At 41.2% G+C, this 16,146-nt stretch overlaps 1 protein-coding gene across 4 annotated transcripts in view; it reads right to left on the reverse strand.

Annotated features, from left to right (window-relative positions):
• FBXW4 (F-box and WD repeat domain containing 4) overlaps nt 1-16,146 on the reverse strand; it is a 110,657-nt gene that overhangs the window by 76,260 nt on the left and 18,251 nt on the right. For all 4 annotated transcript variants that reach the window (XM_066619129.1, XM_066619132.1, XM_066619130.1 and 1 more), the window contains exons 2-5: nt 10,035-10,130; nt 9,060-9,242; nt 7,494-7,626; nt 494-588 (exon numbers count right to left, since the gene is read on the reverse strand). In XM_066619129.1, the coding sequence (XP_066475226.1) occupies nt 494-588; nt 7,494-7,626; nt 9,060-9,242; nt 10,035-10,130 (507 nt within the window). The remainder of the gene's footprint in view (nt 1-493; nt 589-7,493; nt 7,627-9,059; nt 9,243-10,034; nt 10,131-16,146) is intronic.

The following is a 16,146-nucleotide window of genomic DNA, read 5'->3' on the forward strand; positions in this document are numbered from 1 at the left end:
AAAGACCACAGCTTTCATTTTAAAAGAATGACACATTTCGAGCTCCTACAGTTGAACAGTAAAAAATATATAGGCAATCCAGAAAAAGATTTAAATACCAGAAGTGATCTGGAAACAGATTCCAGGGGGAAAAATGTAGGCTGGAATTTGGTATCATATCTAGTTCTTGCAGCTTGCACATTACAGCAGAGTGTTGCACAAGTTCAAACCTTCCTTTTCTAGCCCCCAAGGAAAAAAAATTAGTACAAACTTCTCCAATTCCACAAAAAAACTGAAGATTCATCAGCCAGCAAAGTAAGTTTTTTTAATCTTCACATACATAGTTATTTTTCAAGGAATAAAAAGTTTTTGGGTCACAAGACTGGCAATCTTTTTATACCGAGTTGTAAACCTTCTGTATACTAGTATGAAATGCAGATTTGCAAATAAAGAAAAGCAAGATTAAACATAACCATATATTCAAACACAAATGGGTAAAAGTCCTTTTTATTACCTTGATAATGGACTAATGGCAATGGACCAGACTCGGTCTTCAGTCTGTATGGTGTGCAGGCACTGCCCAGCTCTGCCTGGTGCCAAGGACCAAACCTAGAGAAAAAGAATGAGTGAAGACAATCAAAGATATAAAATGCAGCAGTTAACAGCAGCTGTGTTTGAAAATAATGCCTCCTAATGAAATCCTTTGAGCACCATCTGAAATTAGCAAAGTATACCTAAATCAAATGACTCCCATATGGAAACTCTGCTGGCAAAGACTTTATTCAAAGCAAATACTGTACAGCAGTTGTTCCCAAAATCCTACTCGAACTTTGGGAAACCTGTAAGTACTTGTTGGGGAGGGGGCAGCAATACGATTGAGACGCACAATCACTTCCTGTTTTTGTCATGAACCAGAAGTGTTTTTTGTTTTCCTTTTGCCCAGTAGTTTAGAGCTGCTAGGAGGGCTACAGAGGGGGTCACAGGTTCGTTCCTCTGTCTAGTGCAGTGGTTCTCAAAGTGGGGCGTCATGACCCACCAGCCTGAGAGCCCTGGATTCTGCCCCCTTAAGGGGCGAGGGCGGGGCAAGGCACGCCTCTGATCAGGGCGCAGGGCACAATTCCACTCACTCCAGCCTGCAGCAACCTTCCAGGGGTCGGAAGAGCCCAGCATCCGTCTTAGCAAGGCTCTCGACGCAGCACAGACCCCTGCAGAACACGATTGCGACCATGTCCGGTTTTGCATACTGTACAAGCTTAGCAATGAGATGCTGCATATAGTTGCAACCCTTTTTACTCAGAAGTAGACCCACTGTTTTCCATGGGTGTTATTCTTAAGTAATGGTGTACTGAATTGTAGCCTGGGACTTTGTTTCAAATGGAAAGGAGAATCCCATCCTGGTGTTTCAAAAAACAGACCTCTGCCAAATGCAAAGCCTTTGCAAAAGGGAACCAGGCTGCAGCAGCATTTGCAAAATTCTCTGGAGGAGAATAAAAGGTTAACTTTGGCTGGAATTTCCCAGGAAAGTTACTATAGAAAGTAATGATTTCTGTATTGCTTCTGATGGGCAAGAGGTGCCTGCCTGAGCCAGAAAAAACTTTCAGAATTGAAAGGCTCTGCCCTCTGATTGATCTGGAGATAAGACGAAGTGATAATTTGAGCTTGATTACTTGACAAAAATTTTACTACTATAGGAGAGTATCTATGGTATATCCGAACAATTATCTTGAGGTTCTGTATATCAGCATAAATTTAGATCTTGTTTACTCGCTTTGCTCTTTGAGAGAAGGGGGGCTGTTTTGTAGGTGAATTATGAAAATCTTCCACAGCACTTCTCAAAACCAAGAGAAATACAGGCAAGCCCCGGTATTTGCAGGGGTTCTGTTCCAGGGCTTCCCTGGGTCTCCCAATACCTTATAAGGCATTAGAAACATCACTTCCTGTTTCACAGAGATACGGAGAAGTAGCTTTTTTTTTTTTTTACTTCTGGGCTCAGAGGACTCTCCAGAGGGGGGCCTATGCGGAGGACCCATGGACCCACTCCATGAATAAGTGGATCTGTGAATACTTGTACTTGACAAATGAGACACCATCTTGATCCCTTTTTCTAGAATACACTGCCAAAACATGCACAATCTCCTTAATGCAGAAACATACTTTGAATGCACATTCAACCTCAATGTATGTGGTTTGACCACCTGACTAAAACAGCTTGTTTAAGAAGTTTATGAGCTTCCAGAATCTGATTATTGATGCAATGAATAAGCTTAGGCTTGGTCTCTGAACCCTTCTCACATTCCAGCATTTCTTGCCTCCAATCAACTGATCTCTCATTTTCTGGATCCTAAGATTCTAGCTTCTGACTCCCTTCCTCCACATTTCTCAGTGCCTTAAGGGAGTTTCAAATCTGGGAGTGTTGTATTTGTTTGTTTGTTGATAATGCTCAGGATTGCAGGCTATTCAGTGTCAGTGGGGAATTTGGCACCTAGTGTCAGCAAAAGCAGCAGAAAAGCTGAGCTCTTCTAATGCACCCCTATCTCATACAGGTTAAAAATATTGCTGGGAGCATGCTATCTGGTGACTATCAATGAGGAATGTGCATTAGCAGCTACTCAAAGCTCAGCCCTAATCAACACTCACTATCCCTCCAAAGCACCCAATGCACTTACAACTCCCATTAAGAGACCTACAAGGGATTCCCTTCCAGCTAGGAGTCAACACAAGGAAAATGTCACTTGGCAAAAATAAAAGCAATTCCCTGCTCATAAGGATCAGACTGTACAAGTGTTGGGTGAGCCAGGATCCATTTCTGCTTTAAAAAAAACAAACACAAATGAGCATAATTAAAGTAGTATTCTCTTTGACTTTGAGGAGTTTGCCGTCAAGGTCATTAGATGCCTTCAAAGCTGCCAGTAGCAGAAGGCCAAACACACTTGGTCATCACAGAAACAATAATGGAAGACTAAGCATGGGTTTTTAGATTCAGGAACAGGGATACTCACTCATTCAGAAGGGAAGTCAACAAGTTTTGCTTAACTCATAAGAACACTAAACTAAAATAGCAAAACAGTACCACTTAATATACTGAGAAACAGAATAAAATCCCTACTTAGGAACATTTGCTTATTGTTCCATCTGGCAGGGTACCATTTTGCAACATATTAATAGTTTAATTCACTTCTTAACACCCATGAGAAATACAAAATAACTAAACTCCCTTTTCACCCTTCTGTGGAAGACTATACAAAATTCAAATTACGCAGAGGACTTTGTCAGGAAATAGAGTACAGGTAGTTGATTTTCATCTATATAGATAAACACAGAAGCTGCTTCTTCCACATCAGTTATCAGAAGTGATAAATTTAGGTGGTGGGATGAAAGGAAAAGGAGAAAACTATCCTGTATCATGTGACTGAGTAGCACCAACGGGAGCATCACCAAAATAACCCTAACCTAAAGCATCCTGACAGATGCTTACAAAGCTTTATCATGAACCACAACACCATGAAGAAAACACTGCAGAAACTTCATAATCTTACGGTTCTTCCAGTTTGAAGCAAGAAAATAGTTATTCTTCTAACTAATGATACATGTTGAAAATGTTTGGAATTGGTTTGTGTTAAGAGTTTAAATAACCCAGAGTTCAGCAGAACCGTTTTAAATGTGGCATGTTCTTTTTCCTATAAGCAGACATAGTGAACAATACAGGTTGGGCATTGGTACTCGCAGGGGATCTGTTCTCAGACCCCCCGTGGATACCAAAAATCACAGGTAATCAAATCCAGCCCCTTAATCCCTCCAAAGGGGACAGGAACTGTGCTTCAGTTGCCCCTGGAGGGCTTTCCAAGCCCACAGAGATGGCATGCATATGCCCGCAGCTTCTGAAGCCCACAGAGGCTGCAGACGGATGCACACAGCCTCTGTGGGCTTCAGAAAGGAGGCAAAGAGAGCAGTTGCCACCAGAGAGCTGAGGTGGGGCCAAGTGTGGCTCAGGTGTGGATCTAGGGGACCCGCGTTGAGCCAGATTTGTGGATACACAATTTGTGGATATGGAGGCTCCACCTGTACATGCAGTAAGTGCAAGTTGTAATAAGGAGAAGGTATGTGGCCTGGAGATATGTCTGATCACCCCCCAGCTTATCAGGGAGAATGAGAGGTTTCTGAACAGAACAGAGAAAACTCTTCTGTAAGTGATGCAGAACTCACAGGCTTCCACCAAAGAGAAAGATAGACACATGAAAGTGGCAAGCCAATGGAGGAATGACACCCTAAGGACAAAGCCATGATGCTCTTAGAACTGAGCAACCATTAACCACTAAGGCCTCCCAATGCCTTATTAAGCATTAAAAACATCACTTGCGGGTTTTTTTAATTGCCGAGCTCAGAAGCCCCCCTGGAGGCAAGGGGAGCAGGAGGCGGCCGCCCAGGACAAAAGAGACGGGTGTTTGCCCATATCTGTGGTTTCAGCTATCTGCAGAGGGTTCTGGAATAGAAACCCCACAGATAAAGCGGCACGCCTCTATTCTGGAAGAAGCTTGCAAGCCTGATCAGAAGAGTTTTAAACTGAACTACTTTGCAGAAGGAAATGACTCCACAGTCAATATGACATTGAACACTGGAAAAGGGAATACAGGTAATGTACAGGCAACTAGTCCTGCAGTGATAGGAAATGTCAACACAAGGAACAAAATGGAGTAGAAGAAAGAGGGTTCAACCCGTGGCTGGTGTGACTACACCAGTGTTTCTCAAAGTGTGTTCCTTGAAGCCCTGGGGCTCCCTTGGACTCCTTCAGGAGCTCTACCAGTACATAAGGGGCTGCCATCTGCTTGGAGCTCTGCCATTGTGGCGCTCCCCAAGACTCTGTTTCAGAATCTAAAGGGTTTGAGAACCACAGCTCTACACCAATGTGCAAAGTATGGAGGACCAACAAGATGAACTGGAATTGTTGTTACAGAAAGGTGAGTACAAGTTTACTGAAACCTGGTGGAATGAAATGCAGGAGTGGTAATCAAGAGATATAACTTGTTCAAGATGGAGAGTAGTGCTATTTAAGGAAATTTACATCTGTGAAGAAATCCACAATGGAGTGACAAAAGGACAGACAAGACTGTCTTGGTAAAAATTAAAGGGAAGAAAGCAATGGTGAGGTAACTGTGTAAGTCTGTTAGACCCCCAAGCCACAAGGAAGACCTGGACAATGCATTCCTAGAGCCCACCTAGGTTTCTGTTGGGAAACACGCTCCACCAAGAGTAAGAGATTGAATAAATTCCTCATGTCCCTCGCTGACAACACTAGGTTCCAGAAAGTAAAAAGGGTAACCAGTTATCACAGACCTCACTCATCCTCACAAATAGAGAGAAACTTGTTGATGAGATGAAGACAGAGGGAACCTTAGGAGCAAGTGACCATGTCCTCCTGGGATTCACAATACAGAGATGGAGGAAAACCAAGTCAAGTCAGATGAGTTCCTGGACTTTAGAAAAGCAGACTTTGCAAGGATGAAGGAAATACTGGGCAAAATTCCATAGGCAGAAACCTCAAGAAGAAGGGGACTGAAGATGGATGGGAAATTCTTAAAAGGGAAGTACTGAAGGTACAATCTCAAATGAACCCAATTAGGAAGAAGAGGAGTAGGTGCCTAAGAAAACCAGAGTGGCTCCACAAGGAGCTTTCTGAAGGGTTGACACATAAGAGGGACATGAATAGGAAGTGAAAAGGCAAGTTGACAAATATGAATACAGCTGTTACGTATGCAGAGAGAGTCAAGAGGGCTAAAGGTCAGAATGAACTTAGGTTAGCAAGCAACATGAAGAAAAACGAAAGGGTTTTTTATGGTTACATTCAACATAGAAGGAAGAACAAGGAAGTGGTGGACCCATTTGCAAATGAAGGTGATGAAATGCAAACAGAAGTTAGAGAGAGAAAGTGGGTTTGCTCAATTCCTGCTTTGCCTTAGTCTTCTACAAATGAGACTGTGTTTTGACCTAGTGACCTGTCAGCTTGACATCAATACCTGGGAAGGTGTTAGAGCCATTAAGCATTCTGGCTGTGAATATTTGGAAAGGAGGGTGGCGATTGTCAACAGCCAGCAGGGCAACAGCCAATCTGGGTGTTCTAGGACAAACTGTGCCCTTTTTCAATAACCTTGACTAGTTCCTCTGTATGGACTGCCTCAGCAGCTCAGGGGTGATGCAGGACCTTGTCATCTTTACTCTTTGTCGAAAGAAAAAGGTTAATATATAGGTAGGGAACTGCTTTCCTAAATATATCATTAGAGAGCAGGTGGGCTTCTGTTCAAAATATTGAAGCAAAACCCATGTTGGACATTATGACTAATTCTTCACACACACAAAAGAAAAAGAAAAATGAAAGTAGATTTTGGTAGCTCCTCTTTCTTTTAATTATAGATGCAAACACTTTACGTGAGATGTCATTTCACATACCTAAAGAAGTACTATTTAGTTAAATAAATTAATAACGTTACATTCTACATCTTGGATATACTTCTACTGATGCTAACCAAAATCACTCCAGCTGTATATAATATAAATGTCAAAACTGTTTCTGAGATTGTGGGTCGTATTCACATTAAGAATATGACTAAAAATTATATTACGTAGATAACACTATCAAAGTACCCAGGGGTTTAGAGTAACAGGAAAATAGACAAGTCCCTGAACTAAGGAGCTTATAATTTAAAATTTGCCATGGGGGAAGAAAAATATGCATTCAACTATATGCACTTAGTTTTAGTAAAAGATGTCATGTAAGCGTATGTCAAGAGTACCACTACAAGGAAAGGGGGGGATAAAAAACTTTAAAATAAATAGCATTTGAACTTCAACAGCAAAGAAGCAAATTACTGTATAGCACGATACATTGTTTGATTCCAGTTGACCTAGTCAACTGGGCTGTCTATTTTTTAAAACATCTACCTCTGACTAATATGCTGTGTGTAATTTTCATCTTAATCAAGTGGTCTTTCATTTTCCACCGTAATGTCCTCTTTCATTTGAGAAGACCTTATGAAACTTCTGAACAACTATATGCGTATCTTATCCATGGGCTAATGGAACATGAAATGCTTTACCTTAAAAATTGGAAGACATCATTCCATGTCTTCCCTAACACACACACAAATACATTGTAAAAATGCTGCTTAAGTATACATCAACATTAGAAGTAGTTTAAAAAAAATAATCAGGGTACATGCTATTTATCTTCCATCCCAAGAAACATTATTCTATTCAGTTCTACATATGAAGTATCATTCCCCAGCCAGGTGAATGAGAGCACAGGTTTTAAGAGAGATGAAACTGATGTTGAAATCCTTACATTGCTAACCTTTAGCAATGTGAACAGTGTATGAATGAGTGTGAGAATAGTACTCTTTTGGTCTATATACTAACCTGGAATGTGAGAACCGTACTTTTTTGCTCTATCTTTCAATTTTCTTTCCAAGCACACCTATAATTCATCTGTATGCATACATATGAAATGAGGTATGTGAGCTCACCTTTGCTGTTCTATCCCGGGAACCAGTCACAATGATACCTCCCTGACAGTCCACACAGTTCACTTCTTGTTCATGTGCCAGGAACTTGAAGCTGAAGGATTCATTCAGCTTATGGAGGACAATATTACCATCTCTGCAAAATAAAACCTCAAGTGGGAATCCTCCCAATACTATCACAAGGCAAGTATACTTTTGCATGTATGTGAACTGGTATAACCACAGATGATCATATCAAACAGGACACTCCCAAACACTAAGAGCCCTTTCACTCAGCTCCATTTTTAATTATTCTAGAATACACAATACAGTCAATAAAAACATACAAGACAAACTTGAAGGAGCATGCAGAAGGCACACCAAAGAGCTAATCAACTCCCAGTTAGAGCTACATTATGTACATCAGTGCAGCAGTAATTTCCTTTTCTTCAACACATAGTGAATGTACATGTAATATTCACTATGTAACTACTTTCTCCCTCATAAACATATACATTTAACTCAGCCAATCATCTAGGACCAGTAGAAATTCACCTCTGAAATAAGAGCAATAAGCCTTGAGAACTCTTGCCACAATGATAGGAATTGACATATAGATTATGCGTGCAATTTCCTCCAATTTATTTTAAGTTTTGTACAGATTTAGAGAGCGTTTCGCGAAAGACAATGCACATTATATTTTTGATTTGTCAGTGAAGCCTGTGTGTAGAATAGAGCCCCAGTAAATCTGCCCTACATTTTTCTCCATGAAGAGTTTTATGTACATCAGATCCAGGGTGCTAGCTTTGGGCAGTGTGCACATGCACATTAACAGCCTAGGAGCTCCAGTAGCTATCCCTCTGGCTACTGAGATTTCTACAGGCAATGCCCTCATACACTACCAAGAGATCTTTGCAGTCATAAGGGCTATAAACCTGCCAATAACAATAGCTTAGATTCTCAAGAAGCTGAATTCTACACCTAATGCCACATTCTTCATCATTCCCGCTCTCCTATAAAATTACAGCATACATTCAGTTCTAGCCATTGCTGCCCAGTGAACCCAAAACAGAGTGCCTGTAAAGGCCAAACCACTTTTTATGAGAAAAAATTTTTAAATTGTTTTTAAAAAATTGTTCTTAAAATAGAGTATTGAACTCAGCAAAACCACAGGAAGAGGGAGTAACAGCGAGGCGAATACATCATTCCCACTGTGGTTTTGATTGGGATTGCACTCTCTCAAGTGCACCATTTCTAAAAGGAAAAATGTGTACCCTGGAGTCAGTAGACACTTTTTCCCTTTTGGAAATAGTGTGCAGGGGAACAGCACAATCTGAACTGAAACCACAGCAGGAGTACTATGCTAAGGACATCCTCCCCTGTCACTGCAGTTTCACTATAGCCATACACTATTCCAAGAAGAAGAAATGAACTGACCAAAACATGCCTTTCTTAAAATAAGTAGCTTGAACCTAAAAACAAAGCAAGTCACACAAAAGTTCTCCCAGCTCCAATTCAAGAGCAGAAAAAGAATGCTAGAACTGTAGCCACTGCCACCCTCCACCTTTGTTTCCCTAAAGAACCACCTACCCTCCTCCACTGACAATGTAGTCGTTAGCAAGGACAAAGCGGCAAACATCCTCCTGGTGACCAGAGAATACTGCCTGAGGACAGCGTTGCAAGGTGGTGCCATTGGGACGGAGCCAAACCTGGATGTCTTCTGCCTGAGATAGGTAGAGGTAGTCATCATCTAGCTGCATCCAGGGCATTAAGCTAGAAGGGAAAAATATCACAAGTCTCACAAATTATGCTGGCCATTAAGAAACTTCTTAAATTGGCATTCTTGATTGTCCTTGAACTTTGAGCCATTCAAAAAAAAATCCCATGTTAAGCACGTGCATCTTTGTTCTTAGACTTCCTTTTTCAACAAAACAAAATTACATTATGCAAATGTTTTGCAAATGTTGACTCAATCACTTTGCAATGAAAAGGGATTCCATGAAGCACAGGGGATAATACTGGTATGGTAAGATTACTCCTGCTTGACAAAGCTCTTTTACAATAAAATATATTGGGGGGAAATGTGCCCTCCAGTGCTAGAGAGGGGGAAGCACACAAGACTCAAAGAATTACATTTGAAAATATTGCATAAGTCATGTCTAGTTGCAAACACTGCTGCAAAGGATTCAGTATCCTTGCTGGCGATAGCCACTTTTCAAAGAGCAATAAAGAGCATGCGTTACATGACAAATTGTATGGGAAAGCCCTTAATCCTTTTGGATTTGAACACTATTTAACCATTCCTGCTTAATGCCCACTGATTCATCATTCATTCTGTATGCTGATACCATGCACAGCAGCACGAAACTTCAACACAATAAAGTGCCATGGAAGAAATAGGAAAAAGACTTCACTGGGAATCTGAAGACGCTCAGGAAGAGCTGAGTTGCAATTACACTACTAACAGACGGAATCAAGGCAGCCTCACCAGCTACCCAATCTCAGTGTGCTCAAAGTTAAAGATGCCTAAGCTTGGTGCAAGAAGAAAGAGAAGAAGCCACTTGCTTGCGTTTCCATCGTAGGAGTGGGACTCTACGACAGCGTCCATGCCTCCAGTTCTGAGAAACCTTGACTCTTTCCTTCACTGGAACATCAGCCACTCTGCAGAGAAAGAGTGAACAAGAAAATATCAGGTTTGGGTGGGACCAAACCAGAATACCAATAAGTCATATGACTGCCACTTTTCAGATGCTTGAATTACAAGAGGGCTCACATTCAGCACAAAGAGGGGTGCATCTGTCATCCAAAACCACTGCATGAATTGAGAAAGCTACCACAGTAAGGAAATGGGCAGCTTACCACATCTGACTTGAACTGCTTATTCTCAGACCTCAAACACCTGACCACTCTTTTTTCCATCAAGTTTATACCACATATTATTATTATTAACATAATAAAGGATGACTTAAAAGTTTGCATTACAAATACAGTGAACCCTCCTCATCCGCAGGTTTGGTACCTCCAACTGGAGGGCCTTACCAAATCTCCTGGATATAAGACCTTTAGAAACAGGGAACCATGTATTGATTTATTTCTATGTAAACCACTTTTCAACTACTCTGTTGAAAAGTGGTATATAAATTTTCTTAATAATAATATAATCTAAAGTGGGCTCTCTTTATCTTCAGGTTTGGCACCCACAATTTGACTCAATGTGGGTGCCAACCCAGGCTGGAGGGCCTTACATGACCTCCCGGACGTGACCAGAAATGTGTGGCCTCGCTGGACCTCAGAACACCTCCTGGGTACAACCGAAAGGTGCTTCCGATCACATCGGGGAGCTCCTTTGAGGGTTTTCTGTGGACCCGTGTCTGCAGGGGTCCTGGAATGGATCACCTGTGGATACTAAGGGCTGTACTAATTTCCCAAATAAACCGAACAAATTGTTTTTTTTCTCCCCTCTTTTGAACAAAACCCCAATTTTGAAGTCATATCTAATACTTTGTTTCCAAAGGCAGCAATGTGGGAGCAGTTCAAGCAGTATTTAGGGAGAGATACTGTATAAGAATTTCATTTTTGAAGTCAAGAAGAAATGTTTATAATAAACAAAGGGGATCTGTCAGAGACCAAGGAGACTTCTCTTTAATCATCACTACCAAGAAAATGGTTAGAGTCTAAATTTAGCACCCAGTGAACTGATAAAGCAAAGAAAATCCCCTAAGAGCTCTGTTTGAAAGAAGGCTACTTTAGACAGGCATGTGCAACAGAGGGAGGAACAAAACTACAGGAATGCTTTTGTCCTGGCTCTGTGCATTCCAGTACCAGGCTCATGGGCACCGACCCTTCAAATGCACGGCAGGTTACAGCACTACAGCTATTGGAGCTGTTTATTATTAACGCAAATTTGGAAGGGATTTTTGTTCTCATGGAACCAGAAAAGATAAATTCAAGCTAGTTAGCTGGGGCCCATTTCAATGGGGGTAGCCTAAGGAGGCGTAACTTTATTTTCTTACCTTCATCTCTCCCTCTTCTTTCCTCCCTCTGTGGTCTGCTAAAATGCATAGACTATACACTCCTTGAATCAGGGACATTTTTGTTTATCCCACTTGGTACTGTACAGCTCTAACATGTATTTGGTAGTGCCATACCCAAACAGCAAAACTACTTGTTGCTCACCATTTATCACTGACTTCTGGGCCTTCAAGTCTTCGCCAAGGCACAGTCTTCCCTACTAACTATTCTATTTCCTCCTGATAGCTAAACCAAAACATCTTAGAGTTTCATAATCCAATTTAGTTTTTAAAAGCCAAAGTCAAAAGTTACCTTACAATCCTTATAACCTGGCTAAAATTATAGCCTGTACTACAGTATTGTACTGGCTAGTGTAAGTCAACTTCAATACAGAAGCAGATAAATATAAAGGAGAATTGTGATTCCATTAAATCCTTTTTTAGTCCATGCCTTTCTTCAATCACGTACTGGCAAATAGGAGTGGCTGAGCGCTCTTCTCTCAGGAGGAGGCACTCTGCAGCTACATCTCGCTGACACTTAAGCACTCCTTACCCTTTGCTGAATTGTGGCTAGAGTTTGGTGTCTTTCGGAAAGGACAAACAGACATCAACTGGCAACTGCCTTCCCGTGACACCATCTTACATTCCACCACACACTGGAAGTGCTTGCTCTGTCTCTGCCAAACCATAGTAAGCTAACACTTACGGTCAGCAGTGGAAACATGAACTGGGCTTTGCCTCAAAAAAGAAAAAAGGTCTGCAACTGGAGATTTTCTAGCTATTCCATCCATCAAGCATGAGGATGAATAGAAGATGTCTGGTCCCCCATTAGTTGTGAGGACTAACAAGGAAGAAAGCTCTTTTCATGCATCAGTGAACAGAACTCAAAAACCATGAGGCATAGAATAGATGGAAAACAATGGGCAGAGACGCACAGTACGGTGCTGCTTTTAAACAGTTTCTTTTCCTATCCTAATAAGTCACGCTACAACAAATGATACTGGAGGGATATTAATCACTAGCCACTGATGGACTTGAAGTTCCCTGCTGTATGTCCAGAATTGTTGCCAGCAGAGGAATATCTCATATATCAATATTCAAAAGTATCAGTGTTTACAATATAGATTCTTAAACCAGTTAGGTGTAGATCCTGAGCCTATCTGCACTGAAAGTTTTCAGGAGAACAGAAAGTTTACCTTACACCATTTCAAACTTGTCAACTTTTTCTGTATGCTTTAATCAGTGTTCCCCTTCCTACTGTCATACAGTTTTTTACTAGCATAAAAAGTAAGACAAACATTTCCTTTGCTTTGTAAAGATAGCTAATAATTGTAAGACTCTTTTAATTAAAGGTAGAATTAGAGTTTCTCTATTTTCCAAATGGTGTTCATAAGTATAAAACATGAAGAAGTTCAAAAAGGTACAGAATAGAAGAGGAAGAAGCAACAAGAGCAAGTGCACCCAGGAATGCAGTTATCCATCTTATCTCACCTATCCCTCTCTTTTCCCAAAGACTAGTATTGTTTTAAAATGACAAAGAACCCCAAAGAAAAAAAAATAGCCACCCTTAAACAAACATCTCTTGTAGCTGTTAATGCATGGAGGAATCTCTAACCTGGCCCTGAGGCCTGGCCAGACACTAGTGTTCCCAGCTCTCTCCATCGCCCGGGGCTCATTTTTGTGCCCCTCAGATCCCCCCTCCCCTTTCCGGCACTTTGTCACCATTATAATTTGACTGCATTCCTGGACATGTGACCCACTTTAAACAAAAACAACACACAGATTTCCATCTCCTAGAAACCTCTTCTGCATGCAAGGTTACAATCAGGAAAAGAGACTAGAGAATTGGTTTGCAGCCTCTGTGCCTTACCTGCTATTCTTAATGACCCCAAATGGCAAACATTATGTCTGCAAAGAACTGCAGCTTTAAAAATCAGTTTCACAGAATTATCTTGGATCAAATATTAATTTCCAGCTTAAGGTCTTTAACTTAATGGCTATGGGGTCAAGTAAAATGTTGAGGACACCTACACCCACACCTGCAAGAACTTTGCCCTCCATTTCACACCATTGTCAAGACACCAGAAATGGAACTAGTAGATAGGTTTGTCCAACAGTTCCTGCAATCCAGGGGACACAGAAAACACAATGCAAGACCTAGTGCAACCTTCCCCTCCACTTAAGTCCATTCTAAGAACGAAATGGACCTAGCTACAAATCCACCTAGCTACAAATCAAATCATCATTTAAGATGGGTCACTTGCAATCTATAACTGAGTGTCCAATCCTATGCATGTCTACTCAGAAGTAAGTCCCATTATAGTCAAAGGGACTACTCCCTTTGGAAGTGTGGATAGGATTGCAGCCTAAAACTGCAATCTTATCCATAGTACATTTCCCATTGACTTCAGTAAACTTCATGTGAAAACTGGCTTGAATAATTATGTTAACCCATTTGATTAAGCAATGCAAATACAAGCATGCAAACTGCCTGTTTGGTTCACCATGGTCAGATATATTTATTACAATTCATTCATTATGTATTCATTTATATTTTTGTCTTTTTCTCAGAAACTCAGAACACTTGAGGTTATCTCTGTTGACCCTAATAACTACGCTGTGAGGAGCACTGCACCAGTCACTGCCTCTCAGTTTAAGGCTAAAGAGGGATTTGAACTCAAGTCTGCCCACACCATGTCCACCACTGATGAGGTACCTGATAAAGCAGTCTAGAGCCCATGCAAGTCCATCTCACAATACTGTAACTTATAAGTGTCATAGGACTCTTTGCCCTTTCTGTTGCAAAATACTTTTGTTAAGTTTATTGTTTTCAGAACAGCATTTTCATGCATTATAATACAGCAAAGAAAGGATTGGGAAAGAAGATAGGGCAGGAGGTCTGGTCAAGCAGTGGAGCTGCTTCCTTTGCCTGAAGAAATATCTGGGGACACAAGTTTGAGACAACCCGAAGTATCCAAGAACTGGGGAGAACATTGCTGATGGGTTGAGTCATCCCAGTTGGTGAGCACCCTCAATGAGAGAGAGGGTATCTCCAGCCAGTGTTTGGAGATAACTACCCTTGGTGAGAGAGAGGAGTTGCGGCCAGCTAAGCGTGGGAGGTTAATGCAGCCAGAAAGACACCAGACTGAGAAGGAATCCATTCGGAATGAAGGCATTCTATGAAATAGTAGAACTTCCTGTATTGTAAAAAAAAAACCCTACAGGGATTTAGAAAAGCCTGCCTGTGTAAACCGACTGGAATTAAAGTTGGAGGACAAATCTAATGACAAAAGAAAGTAGGTATAAAAATCTTGTTGTTGCTTCTGCTGCTGCTGCTGCTGTTACTGTAACATTCACCATCATGAGCAATGTCTGTGGGGGTCATTATGATATGGAGAAACTCCTAATAAGTCTTCCTTTCCACTAATTTTAAAAAAATGATCCCTTGTGATTATTTGAAAAAACAAATTGAAGTGTGTATTTTCATTAATGCTCTAGAGCAGTGGTTCTCACACGTTTAGAACCAGGACCCACTTTTTAGAATGAGAATCTTTCAGGGTCCACCGCAAGTGATGCAATGATTGGATGTGACGTCATCAAGCAGAAAATTTTTCACAATCCTAGGCTGCAATCCTACCCACACTTACCTAGGAGTAAGTCCCATTTACTATCATTGTTAAAGCAATGGACATAATCGCTTGTTAAAGGTACAGGTCTGTAACATTTCCCCAAATGCAGTCACATACTATGGTAGCATCAAGTCTAATATATTCAAAATAAAATACTGAAATGAATGGGGACCCACCTGAAATTGGATCGTGACCCACCTAGTGGGTCCCAACCCACAGTTTGAGAAACACTGCTCTAGAGGGCCAAAGTAAATCTGATGTGAGAATTTCATGACTAGAACACTCAGTACCTTCATCTTTTTCAAAAAGCTGTCAGGGGATGGGGGAAATGATTTAGCTCTGGGAAACAGCCTGCAGGGCAAAGAATTTTTTTTTTTTAAAAACCTTCCACCCATACCACAATCTAAATCTACTGGTTCCAAACGTTTTCAACTGGTGGCTCCCTTGGCCTACTGGGCCATTGGCTGAGACTCCCATTACAGCTAAAATTCTATACATTGTATAGGGTTGCAGGATTTTCATGAGGATTCCATGATTCCCCTGGCTGGCTTCCGTGGCTCCCCAGGGAGCTATGGCTCACAGTTTTGAGAACTATTAATCCAAACCAGAGCCTTCCACAGTTGCTTTTTGAAAAAGATAGATATTTTAGGAGGTCCAAAAATGGAGCTCTCACATCACATCTAATGTGGTCCTCAAATACAGCTGCTTAAGGTGAACACAGCCACCAGAGGTAATTCCACATTACTCAGCAAAAAGAGCCCCCCCCCCCCAACAACAACATCCTCACCTGAAGCACTAGAAGGTCCTACAGGACAGAAAAGTCACAACCACAAGTCTAAAATGACAAAGAAACAATGCAAATGCAAGATCTCTGACCTTTGAAGGGCAGTAAAAGCAAAGACTGGAACTAGAACCAGATGCATCACATGGTGCCAGCGCCAGTGACAGTGAGAAGCAAGCTTTCAGAATCAGCACAAGAAAGAAAGATGGATGTAGGAGTTTGAACACATACACAGCAGAAAGAAGGGCCAAATAAAC

This window comes from Tiliqua scincoides, chromosome 3, assembly GCF_035046505.1.
Source record: "Tiliqua scincoides isolate rTilSci1 chromosome 3, rTilSci1.hap2, whole genome shotgun sequence".
Taxonomy (NCBI): domain Eukaryota; kingdom Metazoa; phylum Chordata; class Lepidosauria; order Squamata; family Scincidae; genus Tiliqua; species Tiliqua scincoides.